Genomic DNA, 18857 nt, shown 5'->3' with positions numbered 1-18857 from the left:
CATAAAATCACAGGTCTGTTACCCCTCTCCCCCCAAAAAAAGTGCTTCCCTGTTTTGTTGAGTTGTTTTCTTTCCTCTTGATTGTATCCAGGTCAGCCTTACTTGGCAAGGTATTGCGGATTGATGTGAATCACAATGACCGAGGGCCTCTGTATAGAATCCCTCCTGATAATCCTTTTGTTGGTGACCCATTGGCCCGACCAGAAGTCTATGCTTACGGCGTACGGAACATGTGGCGTTGCTCCTTTGACCGAGGCGACCCCATCACCAAAGAAGGGCAAGGGAGGCTTTTCTGTGGAGATGTTGGCCAGAACAAATTTGAAGAGGTTGACATCGTAGAGAAGGGGAAGAACTATGGATGGAGGGCCAGGGAAGGCTTTGAATGCTACGACAAAAAACTATGTGCCAATTCTTCACTAGGTAATTTGTTTAAGACAACTCCATCCCTTGCCCTCTTCCTACCTCTGATCCCCTGTACCTTAGTAAGGATAGTTTGTAGACCCATATTAGAAGCTCAAAGTGGGAAGACCCCTCAGACATTATCTAGTAGTCTAACCTTCTACATGAAGCATTGATCTCCTCTATAGCAGGGATAGAGACTAAACCTGTCATTTTACTGGTATAGCGAAGTATACCAGTGGGTGAAGAAGCTCCTTCCACCAATCTGAGCCAGCACCATATTTGCAGGTCTTGGGAGCCTAGAGAACTCTGGGAGGTTGTGACTTAACCCAAGGTCACAAAATCATTCTATGTCAAAGGCAGGACTTGAACTCAGATCTTTTTGGCTTTGAGGTTGACTCTTCAACCCCTATACCACATTCTTCTCTCTTTTTTCTCTAGTTTCCTTAACAAAGTCCCTTCTGGCTTTAAAATTCTATGATCTCTTCTAGATCTAGAGAGAAGTTGCACCAAACTAATTTTTACCCCATGATACATGGTCCATTTTGGCTTTTGATATTTTGGGGTGAAAAACTATGTACTTTGGCTGTGAGTTGGAATTCAATATGGCAGAATGGACCTCCGAAGGTATCAGATATTGCTAACTCAGGTTTTTCTTGAGTCATCTCTGAGATCTGTACCCCTTGACCTTTGAATGCAAAGATCCTTTGACCTTTACATAGACTTTGAGGATAGGAAGGGGACTAAGAAAGAATTGACAAATATGTGAACGCCATTAGCCTTGTGCTAAAGAATCATTATTGGCTGTGGGTGTCCTCTGGGTCCAAGCCCTTATGCATTGATTTTTTTAAGACAAGTTGCTACAGAAGACATACCCAGGGAAGAACATATATGTCACAGGAGGATGTAGATACAGACACACAGAGGAAGTTACTAGAAATTAGACTTTCCAAAGCAAGAACAGTCTGCTCCAAAGAGCTCTCTTATAGCTCTATTGTAAAGTTCTATAGTCATGGTATAAAGGCCAGTTTAGGAATGTAGCAGAAGTCCTGCTTTTTTTCCTTCCTTCCTTCCTTCCTTCCTTCCTTCCTTCCTTCCTTCCTTCCTTCCTTCCTTCCTTCCTTCCTTCCTTCCTTTCTCTCTTTCTTTCTTTCTTTCTTTCTTTCTTTCTTTCTTTCTTTCTTTCTTTCTTTCTTTCTTTCTTTCTTTCTTTCTTTCTCTTCTACCTACAAGCACCCTCAGAGTGGGAGAGAGGTCCTTGTTCCTTGTTAGAGTTATAGGTAGTAAGTTGCTGCTTTCCTGATTTTCAATGCCAATCTCTCCCTCCCCTACCCACCTACAAGCCTGACCCCCTAAGTGTGATGACATGTACTCCTTTTTAGGAGCCCAATTGAAAATTCTCTAAACCAGGAGTCCTTAATTTTAAAGAAATATTTTGATCTTTGTTTTTCAATATTGCTGGTTTTCTTTGTGATTCTCTGCATTCTGTTTTATTCATTTTTTAAAAACATTAAATGTCTAAGAAAGGTTAGGCTTCCCCATGCTGCCAGAAGGGGTCCGTGACACACAACAAGGTTAAGAATCCCTACTCAACACTATGACTCAAGGAAGACTTGGGGTGGCCCTTCCAACCTCTCTCTCTCTTTTCCTGGCTGAGGGAGAAGACACCGGGGTCAGTAAAACTGATTAGTGGAGAAGAAAAAGAAGAAAAATTAGGATGTGGGGACCTCGAATTTTGAAAGGAACCTGAGAATAGATTATATCGCAAGTATGGGCACATGCAAATAATATGCAAATCATATATATTCAGATGGGGATGTCTATCTTTTAAAATTCACTTTATTGTGATATTCAGGAAAATCCTATTATAGATGAAATATAGGATATGCAAGAAAGTGGCTGATTATAAGATAAGAGACTCTTACCCTCAGAAGGGACTTCAGGAATCCTTTAGGACAAATCACATCAGAACAGGAGTCCCTACTACAGCATCCATGACAAATGACCATCCATACTCTGCTTGAAGACTTCTAGTGATGGACAACTCATTGCCTGCTGAAGTAACCCATTCCATTTTTAACTAGCTCCAATTAAGAAATATTTCCTTACATCAAACTGAAGTTCTCCTTTTTGTGATTCCTGACTGATTGCTCCTAGTTCTGCCTTCTGGGGTTGAGAAGAGCAATCCTTTTCCCCTGTGACAGCCCTTCCAATATTTCAAGCCATTCATTGTGTCTGGTGCACCTTCTAGGCTGGAGCTTGACTGAGTGTAGCCCAGGCTGGTAGCCAAGTGCACGAGGGAAACAGAAGTCATGTGTCTTCCCTTACAGATGATATTCTTCCAATCTATGCATATCCACACAAGATGGGAAAGTCAGTCACAGGAGGCTACATCTACCGGGGCTGCGAGTCCCCCAATTTGAATGGGCTGTACATATTTGGGGATTTTATGAGTGGGTAAGTAACTGTGTTGGCCGGCTCACTGGCTAAACACCACTGCTTGCATATATTGTCTGTTTTACCTGTTGCCTCATGCTAGTTCTTGTCTAAGTCTAACATTCAGCTTCTGGTTCACCATCGCTCATAAATGCTAGAGATATTATCATGCTTGCTTGATGTGGTGGGTTTTTTGGCACCTCTCACAAGACCTAACATTCATAGATCTTTCTCCCTAACCAACTGATGCCTGAAGTTCCACCATTAAGACATTGTTAGCAGAACAATGCCTACTTGATGATCTCCAGGGTACAGTTTGAATGGCCCTTGCAACTTCACCTTTTCCCTGGCTTAGTGAGACTGGTTGAAAAGGAAAAGAACCAATATTGCCTTTATTGTAAGGCTTTGATGGTTGTTAAAATGCAGACCCAGTCTGAGATTATAAAGTTCTTTGTTTCTGTGGCTGAATGTATCATTTGGAGCCCACTTGAAGAAAAAATCTGCTTGACCTATCACTAGGAGATACCTATTTCCATAGAAACCTACATTCCTAAAATATTTATAAGCTCTAGATAAATGACCTATGTATTTCAAGCTGTGGCCTATGCAACTAGCTTCTGAAACTTGGAAGGGCCCTAAGAGCATGCTGGGATAGCCTATAGCCTGTAGTAACAAAAAGGAACCCTGAATACTTTAAACCACACCTAGTACAAGTTATGATTTACTGAGTGGGAAGGAGAAGAGCTTGCAAGGTGGCCTTAGGTATGTTTTGAAATCCCCAAACCACAAAGCAGCCCATAGGATGATTCAACAGTTCAACAAAAAGTTATTAAGTGCTTGCTATATTCTAGACACAGAGCTAGACACTGGAATATCAAGACAAATTTGAAAAATTTCCTGTTCTCAAGGAGCTTACATTCTACTTGGAGGGAAGGTTCTATAACATTATGTAGGCAGATAAATATAAGATAATTTGAAGAGACAACATTAATAACTGGGGGGGGGTGGAATCAGAGAAAGCTTCATGGAGGAAATGGTCTTGAAGAAAAAGATAGGGCTTCTGATAGTCAGAGATCAGAAGAAATTCCATTCCATGACTAGTGTATGGTTTAGGCCAGGTCTGCACAACCTGCAGCGAATGGGCAGCTTGTGGCCTGCCAAAGGATTTTAGACGGCCCACAAAAAATGTATTGTGCAGGCCTGCTTTAGGAAAATGTATGGAGGTAGTAGATGGACTGTTTATTTTAGAGGATTAGGTAGTGGTTGAGTTTGGCTAGCATGTAGGGTAGATGAGGAGGACTCAACAATCATTGTTGCATGACTTCTTCCAACTGCATTTAACAGCATAGGAATAGGAAGGGAGAAGATAGTGAATGTAACCCATGATTGAGGCTTGACAAGGTGTGAATGATAGGAGAAAAGGGATATCAAGGTACATAGTTTAACTGTTTAAAGTTGAATAGGAAGAGAGGAAAGTGAGGCCAAAGCAGGTAATGGATTAGAAGAATAATGACAGTCACTGGAGGTCATGGTGAAGAAAAGTTTGGAAACTGTGAGACAGAGGGAACATTGGAAGGACAAGAGGTCAGAATTTCAGAATTCAAAATCTATATGGTATGGCTCATGATAAGAGAGTAGGGAATAAGGTGTATGAGCCCAATACTGAACTCCTTAAAAAGAGTGAGTGATATGGAGAGAACCTAGACAAGGGGATTGATATAGACAGATGGAGCAAACCTCAAAAGAGGAGAGGTCACAGAGGGAGAATCTAGAAGGGTCAGTGGGCAATAAAAAGTAGAGTGACTCCTCTTGGTTCCAGGGCAAGAAAAAAGGAGAAACTCTCGTTAGAGAGGGTGACCACTGATAGATACGATGTCTTCTAAAGCAGGTCTGGAGCACCAGAAGATGAAATGAATTCAAGGTGAAAGCTCCAGAATGAAGGATAGCTTGTTGAGAATAGGAATTCCAGAGAGCGCAATGGAATGAGAGGGCAAAGAAGACTACAGATAGTAATGAGAGTATTATAAATACCCAAATCAACCACAAAGGACATGTGAAGGAAGATGCTATGTGCATACAGAGAAAGAATTGATAATTATGTATAGAATAGTTTTACATATATATACATATTTGTGTCTAATGGTAATCATCTCTAGGGTGGGGAGATGGGAAAGGGGGGAAAAAAGGAAAAAAAGTCAGTTACATGATAACTTTATTTTATATTTAAAAGGAATAGAGAAGTTATATATAATAGATTTGCAGTTTCATGTACAATCATCTTTGTTTCTGTTGTACCATGTTGTGAAAATGCTTGTTTTATTTCTTAAGCTCAGTATAAAATAAATAATTTTTTTTAAAAGGGGGGAGGGGTGGGGGAAGAAGGCTTTTCACTCGGGTAGATGATAACAGTTTATGTTTCTGTATAAATTTCTGCTTCATTTAAAGAGATTTCATGTACAACACCATGGTGGAACATGCATGGATTCCTGTTCTGGTATTGTTTGAATCAGACTATGCCTGAACATCTTCCACATCTGAGAGGCTGTTATTCTGTAATAGGGAAGAGCCCTGGACTTGGGAGTTAGACATGAGTACCAGTATCAGCTTTCATATACATTGACTGTTAACACTTGCTCTCTCTCTCTGAGCCTTATTTTCTCTATGTGTAAAATGGAGATAATATGACTTGTGCCTCTTGTTCAAGGGATTGTTGTGAGGAAATTATTTTATGAACCTTTTGTTACTATATGAATGGATTTATTTTCACAAGTCTTCATTATTGCCCTGAATGGGAGATGGGGAAGGAATGTGTTAGTACCCAAACATCTAGATTTAACTTGTTTCCTATGGCTACTCTACCTGCACCCAATGTTTCAGGCAAAGTAGCCTGCTAGGTGTTCTTTCCTCCAATTTGACATTCCCCTTCCTGTCTCTCTTCCTTTGCATAACTTGTCACCTATGCCTCACCTGTTCCTTTTAGACTCTCAGGCTTTCTTCAGAACTGAACTCTGGAGTTACCTCTGACCTTTCTTGATCTCTGAAGTTATTAGAACTCCTTCCCTCCTCATATCATCCTTTAGTTTCTTATCTCTGTGTTGTGTCCTTCCAGTATAATAATAATACCATAATAACATATAATAATATACTATATATTATATATGATAATAATAATAGCTAACATTTAATATTGTGTCAGGCACTATGCTAAGTGCTTCACAAATGTAATTTCATTTGATCCTCACAGCAACCGTGAGAGGCAGAGGTTATTATTATCCCCATTTTACAGATGGGGAAGCTGAGACAAGCAGAGGTGAAGCAACTAGCCCAGGGTCGTACAAATAATAAGTGTCTGAGGTCAGATTCGAACTCAGATCTTCCTGATTCCAGGCCTGGCTCTCTATCTACTGCTATCACTTAGCTACAAATATAAGCTCTTTATTTTGTTTTGGTTTTTGTATCCCCAGGGCCTAGCACAGTGCCTTACCCTAAAGAGGTAATCAACGAGCATTTATTAAATGCTTATTTTGTGCCAGGCACTATACTAAGTTCTGGGGATATAAGGAAAAGCAAAAAAAAAAAACCTTGTCCTCAAGCAGCTTACATTTAAATAAGTGGAGACAATGTGTGCATACATTACATATACAGAGTAGATGGATGGTAATCTGAGAGGAGAAGGCACGAGTGGTTGGGAGAACCACGAAAGGCCTCCTGTAGCAGGTGAGATTTACATTTAGTCTTGAAGGAAAACAAGGAACCCAGGAAGTAAAGATGAGGAAGGAAATCATTGCAGGTATGGAGAATAGCCAAGGAAAAGGATGGAGATTGGAGATGGAGTATCGTGTTTGAGGGACATAAAGTGGGTCAGAGTTACTGAACCGTAGAGTGTATGAAGAAAAACAAAATATTAGGAGATTGGAAAGGTAGGAAGGGGTCAATTTGTGAAGGACTTCAAGTGTGCAACAGAGGGGTTTATGTTTGACCCTTTGGGCAATGGGGAGCCACTGGGAATCAGAGATCAGGGAAGTGACATGGTCACACCTGAGCTTCAGCGATATCGAATTGGGGGCAGCTAGGTGGTGCAGTAGATAGAGCACTGGCCCTGGAGTCAGGACAACCTGTATTCAAATCTGGCCTCAGACGCTTACTAGCTGTGTGACCCTGGGCAAGTCACTTAAGCTTGATTGCCTTGAGAAGAAAAGGAAAGGCAAGGAAAGGAAAAAGTAGAAAATGGATTGGAGTGGGGAGACCCTCTGGGTACCTAGCAAACATTTGTTGAATTGAATTGTATCCCATTTTTCTTATAAGGGCAGGGATTGGGGATGATACTAGGAAAAAAGAATTCTTTACTGCTGCAGACAATCCTGAAACTGAGACCCAGAGAGTTGACCTCAAACAGATTCGGGTTCCATGGCTAGTCGGTGCCTTTTACTCTGCTCCCGACTGTGCCCTCCGTGACTGGTATTAATGCCATTTGCTTTTCCTCTTTAGGCGCTTGATGTCACTCAGGGAGAACCAGGCCACCAGGCAGTGGCAGTACAGTGAGATCTGCATGGGGCGTGGGCAGACATGCATGTTTCCAGGCATGATCAACAACTATTATCAGTACATCATTTCCTTTGCTGAAGATGAGGCAGGTAAACTCAAGTTTCAATGTAGCTTCAGCTACAGAGGCTGATCTTTTGTTTGATATCTAGGAGTAGTTTAATGTATTTTATAGTATCTTTCTTCTTTAAAAAAAAAAGAAAAATTATTTTTTTCTTTTTTCCTTAATAGTATTTTATTTTTCCAATTACATGTAAACATAGTTTTCAACATTCAGTTTTGTAAAATTTTGAGTTCCAAATTTTTCTTCCTTCCTCCCTTCCCTCCCCCCTCGCTCTTCTCCAGGACAGCAAGCAATTTGATATATGTTATACATGTACAATCACGTTAAACATATTTCCACATCAGTCATGTTGGGAAAGAGGAATCAGAACAAAGGGAAAAAACCACGAGAAAGAGAAAACAAAACAAAAAGCTGAAAACAGCATGCTTCAATCTGCATTCAGATTCCATAGTTCTTTCTCGGATGTGGTTAGCGTTTTCCATCACGAGTCAAAAAGAAAAATCATTGATGTCTTAAAAAAAATCATAGACATTTCTCAATATGTTTTCTTTTATGACAATAACAACAAAAACCAAACAACCAACCGGTTAAACAAGTATGACTGGCAGAGTGACTGTTTTAATAAGTATTTATACCTTTATCCAATGAAAAGTTTCCATAGCACAAGATACTAAGCCCACATGCCACTTCTAGTTGGGTGGGAGAAGGCCTTTGTGTCCTTGGACAAATCATATCACATTTCCAGATCTCAGTTTCCTTTTTCTTTAAAGTGAGAGGACTGAACTATCATCCCTAAGGCCCTTCCTGGCTCTGACATTTTCTATTATCTGATAGGAGTCAGGAGACCTAGATTCTGGTCTCCTTCAGCCACTAACTGGCATTGTGACTTTGGCAAAATAATTTTACCTCTCTTGGCTTCAGTTTTTTCAAACAGAAAATGAAGGAATATGACTAGAAGTAAAGGCGTCTTCCAGGCCTGTGGTTCTAGAGCAGGGTGTGTCATCTGATTCTAAGGTCCTGTCCAATTTGGTTAGATCAGAGGTAGGGAACCTGTGGCCTCAAGGTCCCCCCACACCTTCTGGTTAGATATTTGGTTCTGTGAGTTAAATGGGGGCTGCTTAAGACCATTCCCTAGATAGACACCTTCGTAAGGGGAAATCAGAGGTCCTTGAGAAAAGAGGGAGATTTGGGGAAGAATGTCTCCTGGATGGTGAAGGATATGAAACGTTTGCCTACGTGAAGAGCTTTAGATGATTCCTCGCTTTCAGATGGCCATCTCTCTGGTGTGTAACTGAGAATTGGTGGGATAACTATCTTTCTCAGAATTATTACTGTCTCCAGGGCCATAAATATGAGATTATCTGCAAGGTTTATTAATGCTAGAGAAGGCGGTCATTAGGGAATGTCATCAAGTACCCTCCTTCCTGTAGAGCAGTGGTAGCGAACTCAAACAGAAGCCACTGAAATGTACATAAGGATCCCTGCCAGAGACAGTACTGACTTAGAAAACCACATATTAACATTATCTATGTTCTGTCATATTTTTGTTTATTTTTGTTAAATATTTCTGTATTACATTTCAAACTGGTTCAGGCCTCAGGCAGCCCTTTGGTTTTGTGTTTGACACCTTTGCTGTAGAGGAAACATGGTATATTAGAGGCAGTGCTGGACTTAGAATAGGATTCATACTCAGGTCTGACAAATAATACTATATGACCTTGGGCAAGTTGCTATCTCTCTTTAGGTCTGTTTTTTTAATCTGTAAAATGGGTTCAAAACAAGGGAGGTGATAGTACTGCTTGTGCTCTGCTATAGTCAGACCACATCTGAATACTACATATAATAATATGGAATATTATTCTGGGTACCACATTTTGGAAAGGATACTGACAAATTGGAGCCCATCGGGAAGGTGCAGGGGTGAGGTGTGACTGGGATGGTGCAAATCCTAGAGACTATGTCATAAAAGAATAAAGGAACTGGAGATATGCAGCCCAATAAAGAGAAGATTTGGCAGGGGCCAGGGTGAGGGACATGAGAGATGTCTTCAAGTATCCAAAGGGATATCATAGAAGAGAGATATAATTTGCTTTTCTTGGCCCCAGAGGGCAGAACTTAGAGCAATAGGGGAAATGACAAGAAAGCAAACTTTGGCTCAAGATACAGAAAATGTTCAACAATCAGAGCTATTTAAAGGTGGAGGTCCTTTTTTTAAAAATTTTATTAGTTTATTTTGATTTATCAAAAATCACTTCCATATGCTTTTGAGTTGAAAATTTTTCTCCCCCTTCCTCCCCCCACCTCCCCAAGACGGCGCACAATCTGATATAGGCTTTACATTTACATTCCCATTAAACGTATTTTCACATTAGTGAAGTTGTAAGTAAAAATTAAAACCAATAGGAGGAACCATCAGAAAGATGAAACAAAACTCAACAGAAGGTAAAAATAAGTGATAGCGATTCGACTTCCATAGTTCTTTCTTTGGATGTGGACAGCATTTTCCATCACGGGGACTCTGGAGATGTCTTAGATCCTTGTAATGCTGAGAAGGGTTCAGTTTAACAATATTAGTCATCGCATAACGTGGCTGTTATTGTGTACAAAGTCCTCTTGGTTCTGCTCACTTCACTCAGCATCAGACCATATAAGTCTTTCCAGGTTTTTCTGAAGTCAGCCTGTTCATCATTTCTTATAGCACAATAGTATTCCATTACATTCATATACCACAACTTGCTCAGCCATTCCCCAACTGATGGGCATCCTCTCAATTTCCAATTCTTTGCCACCACAAAAAGAGCTGCTATGAATATTTTTGTACATGTGGGTCCTTTTCCCATTTGTTTGATCTCTTTGGGATATAGCCCTAGAAGTGCTATTGCTGGATCAAAGGGTATGCACATTTTTGTAGCCCTTTGGGCATAGTTCCAAATTGTTCTCCAAAATGGTTGGATCATTTCACAACTCCACCAACAATGCATTAGTGTTCCAATTTTCCCACATCTTCTCCAACATTTATCATTTTCCTGTTTTGTCATGTTGGCCAATCTGATAGGTGTGATGTACCTCAGAGTTGTTTTGATTTGCATTTCTCTAATCAATAACGATTTAGAGCATTTTTTCATATGACTATAGATGGCTTTAATTTCTTCATCTGAGAACTGTCTGTTCATATCCTTTGACCATTTATCAATTGGGGAATGGCTTGTGTTCTTATAAATTTGTCTTAATTCTCTATATATTTTAGAAATGAGGCCTTTATCAGAGAGACTGGTTGTAAAAATTCTTTCCCAATTTTCTATCTTCCTTCTAATCTTAGTTGCATTGGCTTTGTTTGTGCAAAAACTTTTCAATTTAATGTAATCAAAATGATCCATTTTGCTTTTCATAATGTTCTCTATCTCTTGTTTGGTCATGAATTCTTCTGTTCTCCATAGATCTGATAGGTAAACTATTCCTTGTTCTCCCAGTTTACTTATGGTATCAGCCTTTATATCTAAGTCATGAACCCATTTTGACTTTATTTTGGTATATGGTGTGAGATTTGGGTCTATGCCTAGTTTCTGCCATACTCTTTTCCAGTTTTCCCAGCAGTTTTTTTCAAAGAGTGGGTTCTTATCCCAGAAGCTGGGGTCTTTGGGTTTATCAAATAATAGATTACTATAGTCATTGACTCCTGTGTCTTGCATATTTAACCTATTCCACTGATCCAAAAGGTGGAGCTAGGTGGATCACCTCCTGGGAATACTAAAGAGAGAAGATGACTTTCTAGGAAGGGTAAGGCTAGATGTCCACTGAGGTCATTTCTGCATCTAGGTTCTATGGGATAGTTTTGTGGGATAGTAAGACTTTCATGAGCTACCTAATAAAGTCGTCTTGAGGACCGTACTTGGCAATTCACTAAAATGTATTATAACTATTATCATTATTACCAAGATGACATTACTGACTTGATCTCAACAGACGTCTTCTCTGAGGAATTTTTATTCCAGGTAGCAGGGATGGATTACCCCAGTTCATCCACAATCTCTCTCCTTGCTCCCTTTTATGGTCTGGTCCAGTTTAGGACACAATTTATGTTCATGAGAGAGAGCAGAGCTTATTAGACAGGATTAGACCCAAAATGTTGGCCTCTGTCATTAGCACCCTGCTCGGGTCAAGTAAGCATGGATGGACTCCTGGAGAATAATTAAGAGCCTGGGAAGTAGTCAGACACCAACATTACTAAGGCCACTGACATCAGCAGTTGGGTGTTTTCTGTGTGAGCCCTGGAGCCCAATTCATGTGCTGACCTCACTAATCCAAAGATTAAGAAGAACTGAGAATGAGTCATTTTCCCCAGAGGACCAGGATGGAAGAGCTCATGGCTATGCTAATTAGGTCTATAAATTGTGCCTAGTACAAATGAATGTCTTTTCCAGCTGGTTAAGACAATCATCCCTTTAAATAGCTGGCAGTGCTTTGTGCTAATTAGGCTTAGCACTTGTACATAATTCCACCCACAGGCACTTCTAGACCTTTTCCAAACAGTCCAGGCAAGACTCCAGAGGCTGCCTGTAGGAGCTGTTTGTCCTGTTTTATGGCTGAAGAGGCTGAGATGGGGGAGAATTGGTCATGAGTCTCCTGTGTTATTACCTAGAAGAAGCTAGGAGGGCTGTGTTCTGTGCTTAGCATCGCTCCTCTCACCTCAGAAATCTCATTATTTATAATTGTGGGAAAGGGTGGCTATTTTTGATGCCATAAGATTAAAAAAGAGGAGAAAGATGGAATGATTAGGTTGTAGGCCTGCCTTGGAGGTGGGGAGGGTTGGGGTAGGATTTGGCCTGTGGCCAGGGTTAGGGGTTGGCTGAGGTTAAGGGTCAATAGAGGTTTTTGTTAACTAGACCTGATAGGAAAATAGCCCATTATTTTGAGTTCCTTAGCTTTTGCTTTAGTGACAATCTGTTCTACAACCCCAAAAGGAGACTCATGCTAGCATAACAGTGCACAAGGTCACAAATCAGTGGGGACACAAATATTTTGTGTTGTTATTATTGTTGTTTTAAGTGAAGGAGGGGTAGGGCAGACCAAGAAGAAATTATATCCAGAGGCTTCAGGGTGCAGACAGTAAGGAGAAGAGATAGATGATATGAGGAAATGGTTTTTTGTCTGGTTGTGCCCATTCATTCATTCATTTATTCAATTATTTATTGATTTATTTATTCATTCATTTATCTATTTATTCACCTAAATTGTCTGTTCATTCAGCCATTCATTCATCTATTCATTCATTCATTTATCTAGTTATTCATTCAGCCATTCATTCATTCATTCATTTATCTATTTATTTGCTTATTGGGTCTTCCCATCTCAAAGGTCCATTAGCCCCAGTGGCCTGATCTCAATACTGATCTGTATGGAAGCTTTAATCTGCTCCCTTTTTCTGATCTGGGCCAGTTCACCACTTACAAGGTAGCTGGCCCTCCACTCCCCAAGGGCTCACTATATTGTCACCAGAGGAAACTGAGACTGAAAGAGGTTAAATGACTTGCCCAAGGTACCTATTTTGTAAGTGTCTAAAAGAGGATTTGAACTCAGGTCTTCCTGACTCCAGGTCCAATTGCTTTATCTACTGAGCTGCATAGCTGCTTCACTTATTAAATGCTTACTTAGTGCAAGGTGCCATACTGGGGATCCAAAGATGGAAAATGCCATGGTTCCTGCCCTCAAAGAACTGACAGTTTAATAGATGAAATCGGATATAGGCACAAATAAGTTTGATAAGAGGGAGAATGTGAAAGGAGAGGTCTCGATCAAGTGCTCTAGGAGGGTTTAAGAAGGAGTAGAGGACTTTCATCTGGAGGGTTCGGGAAGGTTTCATTAGAAGCCTTGAAGAGAGAGAAGGATGTCACTACTTAGAGATGAGCAGGGAGTGTATTCCAGGTATTGAAGATATCAGTCAACAGAAGCTGGCAAAAGCAAGGCACAATCAGAGAACAGCTGGTCATCTATCCTGGCTGGAACGAAAAATGCTGGGAGGGTAGTAATATAAAATAAGCCAATAAATGTGGGATGGAGCTAGATAATAGAGGGCTTTGAATGCCAAACTAAGGAGTTTATTTATTTATTTATTTTCAATAGACAGTGGGGAACTCTTGAAGGCTTTTGAGTAAGTTACTTGCTTGAGTCTTTGAGAAAGAGAAAGAGGTGTTCCTTCTTCTGTCCCCTCTACTTATACCATCAAGCCTATCCCCTCTTTTCTCTTCTAGGAGTTTATGCCATCAGTTATTCCCTTTCTCTCAAATTTTCATCCTCTACTAATCCACTGGCTTCTTCTTGATACCTTCAAATATACTCAAGGTCTCCCTATCCTTAAAAAAAAAAGATTTCGCTCAACCTTGCTAACCCCAACTGTCATCCTATACCTATCTCACTTCCTTTTCACTGGAAAATATAGGCTACACTCCGCATTTGTTATTGTTGTCGTTCAGTCATTTCAGTCATGTCCTGCTCTTTGTGATCCCATTTGGGGTTTTCTTGGCAAGGATAATGGAGTGGTTTGCCATTTCCTTCTTCAGCTCACTTTACAGATGAGGAAACTGAGGCAAACAAGGTTAAGTGACTTGCCAAGGGCCACACAGTAATAAGTGTCTGATGCCAGATTTGAACTCAGGTCTTCCTGAATCCAGCTGAGTGGGGGATGGTCTGGAATGGGGAAAGACCTGAGGGAGAAACACCAGCTTCTGTGACCTTGCTGTCTCCTGTTTCATTTCTTTTTTAATAAATGCATTATTTATCTTTAACATTCTTTTAAAAGCATTTTTTTGATTTCCATATTTTTTATTTCCCTCCGGTCCCTCCCCCATGCATTGAGAAGACAAACAATATATCAATTATATGTGTGAAATCATGCAGAATACATTTACGTATTACAAAAAAGCAAGAAAAATAAAGTTTAAAAATTATGCTTCAATTTGCATTCAGGCTCCATCAGTTCTTTCTCTGGAGGTGGATAGCGTTTTTCCTCATGAGTCTTTTGGAATTGTCTTGGATCACTGTATTGCTGAGAAGAGCTAAGTCATTCATAGTTAATCATTATATAATATTTCTGTTACTCTGCACAATGTTCTCCTGTTTTTGCTCGCTTCGCTTTGCATCAGTTCAGATTTTCCTAAAACTATCCTGCTTGTCATTTCTTATAGCACAGTAGTATTCCATCACAATAATACACCTTAACTTGTTCATCTATTCCTCACTGGATGGGCATCCCTTCCATTTCCAATCCTTTGCTATCTTGGTTCATTTCTTGTCTGACATTCCTTCTCAGGATCCTTCCTAGATTATCATACATATCCCACCTAAAAAACATGGATATCCCCAAAATCTTTGTCCTGGGCCTTCTTCTCTTCTCTCTCTGCATGCTCAGATTGGGATAAAATGCCAGTTCCATAAGTTGGTATCCTTGGCCTTCTAGAATCTGACTCCAGCCTCCCTTTCTGACATTTTTTGCCTGCTCTCACTTCCCTTCTTTTCCCTTCATTCCTTTTTAAGTGCTGTATGTTCAAGTTAAACAACCACTATCTGTCCCCCAAACTCAACTAGCTACCCCCCCCATATCTCCAAACAAGATGTGCCTAAATGGACCCACTTGTCATTTCTGTCTTGCAAATCCTTATCTTCCTCCAAAGTTTAGCATAGATGCCAGCTCCTCTCTGAACTTCTGATTCCTCCTTCCTCCCCCAGCTGCTAGGGATCTTCCCCTTTTCAGTATACCTTATATTTGCTTCCCCATGTACCTAATGTGTCCCCCAGTAGAATGTAAGCTTCTTCGAGGAAATAGACTCTCTCACTTCTGTCTTTGTGTCCTCAACACTCAGTGTAGGGCTTTACTTTTTGTAGATGTTTGATAAATATTGAATTGAATGGTCAGATCTGTGTATAAGGTATATTTTAGTTTGGCAGCTGTGTAAAAGATAAATTAAAGTGGGGGGAGGGTGGTAGAGGGGACGAGAGACAGGAGTTAGGGAAACTAATAAAATAATTGAGACCAGACTGGGATAGTTTAGATCTGTACCTGCCTGAAGGCAGGGGGATGAACTCTATGACCTCTTGCAAATCTCTTCCCCTTTTGCTGACTCTCTTAAACAGCTGCTCCAGCATCTGTATAAACACAGCTGTATAATTGATACCATTGACGTGTGTGTATGTGTGTGTGTGTGTGTGTGTGTTGCCCACACCCTCATGCCTTTGCTCATGGCTCCACACCCCACCTCCTCAGTCAGTCATCACACTCAATACTTAGTCTGCCCATTCCTGTACTGATGAATGTTCAAGGAGCTCAAGGAGTTCATTCTAGTTTGGGAGACAAGATTAATACTCTGAAAACAACAGCAAACAGTACCAGACAGCATATGATTACCTAACTACTACACTGTATGGGATAGTGTATTAGTTCAGCTCAAAAATAGAATGGACTGCCTCAGGAATTCCCCATCCCTGCACATGTTCAGGAGGCCAGATGACTAGTTGTTCAGGGTGCTGGAGAGAGCATTTCTAGTCAGGCATTGGGTGGATTAGGCCAGGGGCTCTTAACCATTTTGTGTCTCCCGGCCCCCAGGTTCAGAATCTCTAAACTACGAGGTCTAAGGTTTGTGGAAGAGGCCGACTTCATCCTGGAACACTGACTGGCCTTCTGCCCAAATTGTATCCATCTGTCAAGGCCCAGTTTGTCTCAACCCTTCCAGAACTCCTACCCACAACAACTTCTTGTGATCTCTCCATGTTCTGACCTCATCCTGCTCTTCCACCATGTAGGAGAAAGAACTAGAGTTAAGAGTCAGAAGCCTTGAGGCTGAATCTTGCCCTGACACTTAGTAGCTGAGTGACTGTGGGTGAGTCGGTCCAGTCATTTAACAACTTTGAACCTCAGTCTCCTCCTCTGTAAAATGGGTCTGCAAATAACATGAGCGCTACCTCCCTCGAAGTCTTGTGATGAAAGAGTGCTTGCAAATCATTGAATACTATATACATTTGAGCTATCGTCTTTATTATTATCATATCTCATAGCAATGAAGTATGCATTCTTATTTATTGCTCCCTGATTGTTTCATTCTCATATATTAAGGGTAGGTCTGAGATGTGTTTTATGCTTCATCATCCCCCCCAGTGCTTAGCCTGGTGCTAGGCATAGAGTAAGTACTAAGTGAGGACTGATGAATGAGTGTAGCATCTCATTCCCTGGATAAAAGAGCTACTTCTAATAGGTACCTGGGAATAAAAGTACCTAGGTTCTAGTCCTCAATCCACAATCCACCACTAACTCTCTTTGTGACCTTGGGTAAGTCTATTTACCTGTTTTGTCTTAAATATCCTTATCTGTAAAATTAATAATCACTAATATACATATATATAAACACTTTAGGTTTGCAAAACATTTTACAAACATTATTTCATTTTATCCTTACAAAGAATAACATTAAAATTTTTTTAAATTTAAAAATAAAAAAAAATCTCATTTTTATCCTTAGAAGGACCCTAGGAGGTAGGTGCTATTGTTATTCCTTTTTTTTTTTTAACAGAAGAGGAAACTGAGGCAAATAGTCATTAAGTAACTTGCCTTGGGTCACAGGCCTGTTAGGTAGTGCCTGAGGCAGGATTTGAAGTCAGATCTTCTTGACTCCGGGTCCAACATTCAAGTCACTGTGCCACCTAGCTGCCTCTAAAATAAGTGAACTAGACTGGTAGATCTACAAGGTGCTTTTCAGTTTTAAGCATCTGTGATGAGAAAGTTTTATCTATTTATGACTCTACGTAGTGCTTTAAGGTTCATAAAATGCTTTCCTTATAACAATTGTTTGAAGTAGTTAATGCAAATACTTCTATCCTCAATTTACAGAAGAGAAAATTGAGGTGTACAAAGGTAAAATAATTTGCCTTCTGTCACACAGGGCAGTTAGATGGCTTAGTGGATAGAGAAAGCCCTGGTCCTGGAGTCGGGAAGAACTAAGTTCTAATCTGACCTCTGACACTTACCAGTTGTGTGACCCTGGGCAAGTCACTTAACCCTCTTTCCTCATCTATAAAATGAGCTGGAGAAGGAAGTGACAAACCACACCAGTGTCTTAATGGGGTCACAAAGAATTGGACACAACTGAAGAGCAGCAGGATCATATAACAACCAAGTGTCAGTTCTAAGTTTTGATTCCAGTTCTGTCTTAGCACTTTTCCCCCTATACTAACCTGTGTTTTTTTTAAGTTTTTTTTAACTAAATGATTTAATAAAGCTTAATGTTGAGTATCAATTTTTAAATTTTAATCAAATTTTTTTTAAAATCACACTTGTGATTTCACTGGCGTTTGTAGTTGTCAGTGAGGAAATTCCCTATGCCAATGCAAATCGGTCCCTGCTCTGTAATTTACAGTCTCAGAGCTGCCTGTGTCACTGAGAAGTTAAGTGACTTGCCCAGGATCACACAGCCACAGTTTGTGTGAGAGGCCTTTCAGTGAAGCCGCCTCCCTCACATCTCACAGCTCACCAAATTAAACTTGCTATGTAACTGATTACATAGAAATTAACTTCACCACATTAAATTCCCCAACTTTTCAGTAGCCTCTTTGTGTCATTATCAGGATTCTTTGTTGATTCTCATTTACTTTTCTTCTTATATCCTCATGTTAGGATATAATCTCTTCTGGCTCTACTTTTTCCATGTCATGGGAAAATTTCTGGACTTTTTATATTCTTCATATTTGTCAGTCTTCAAGTTTACTATATTAATATATTCCATTACATCAATATATCATAATTTAATTATAGTTGGACATTTATTCTTTTAGCTTTCTGAAGTTATAAATAATGTTCTTGGAAAAATTTTTGAACGAATAATCTTTTGTGTTTTTGAAGGCACTTTCAAGGAATAGTCCCAACAGCAGAATTATCCAGTCCACCCTACTCCATCTACTGTCTTCTGATGTTAAGGTCTCTTCCAGGCTTGATGGTCTGTGATTCTCTGTCCCTCAGGTGATACATGGTAGCTCTTTGCCCATGAGAACAAGAGGTTCTGGGCGGCTAGGTGGCGCCATAGTGCATAGGGTGTTGGGCCTGGAATCAGGAAAACTCATCATGAATTCAAATCTGGCCTCAAACGCTAGTGTCACCCTGGGGAAGTCCCTTCACTTCTGTTTGCCTCGGTTTCCTCATCTGTAAAATGGGGATAATAATAGCGTCCACCTTTCAGGGCTGTTATGAGAATAAAATGAGATAAGGAGTGTAAAGTGCTTAGCGCAGTGCCTGGCACATAGCTAAATGCTATATATGTGTTAGCTGCTATTATTTTTATTATTCCATATTTAAGACTCACAGGCTCCATTCCTATTTATTTCTGTCCCTTCATAATCTGAAGCAAAGTGTTACATTGGAAATTAAATTTAAAGGCAT

The 18857-nt window shown here is 40.2% G+C and overlaps 1 protein-coding gene across 2 annotated transcripts in view; it reads left to right on the top strand.

Annotated features, from left to right (window-relative positions):
* HHIPL1 (HHIP like 1) overlaps window positions 1-18857 on the top strand; it is a 99414-nt gene that overhangs the window by 33324 nt on the left and 47233 nt on the right. For both annotated transcript variants that reach the window (XR_013484852.1, XM_021007356.2), the window contains exons 4-6: window positions 92-420; window positions 2730-2856; window positions 7324-7469. Coding sequence is in view for 1 of the 2 variants with exons in the window: in XM_021007356.2 (XP_020863015.1) it covers window positions 92-420; window positions 2730-2856; window positions 7324-7469 (602 nt within the window). In the remaining variant the exon portion in view is untranslated. The remainder of the gene's footprint in view (window positions 1-91; window positions 421-2729; window positions 2857-7323; window positions 7470-18857) is intronic.

The sequence above is a fragment of the Phascolarctos cinereus genome, unplaced genomic scaffold (assembly GCF_003287225.1).
Source record: "Phascolarctos cinereus isolate Bilbo 61053 unplaced genomic scaffold, phaCin_HiC Scaffold_2;HRSCAF=192, whole genome shotgun sequence".
Lineage (NCBI taxonomy): Eukaryota > Metazoa > Chordata > Mammalia > Diprotodontia > Phascolarctidae > Phascolarctos > Phascolarctos cinereus.
Note: the sequence above shows the minus strand (reverse complement) of the source record. Positions and strands in the feature narration are given on the sequence as shown.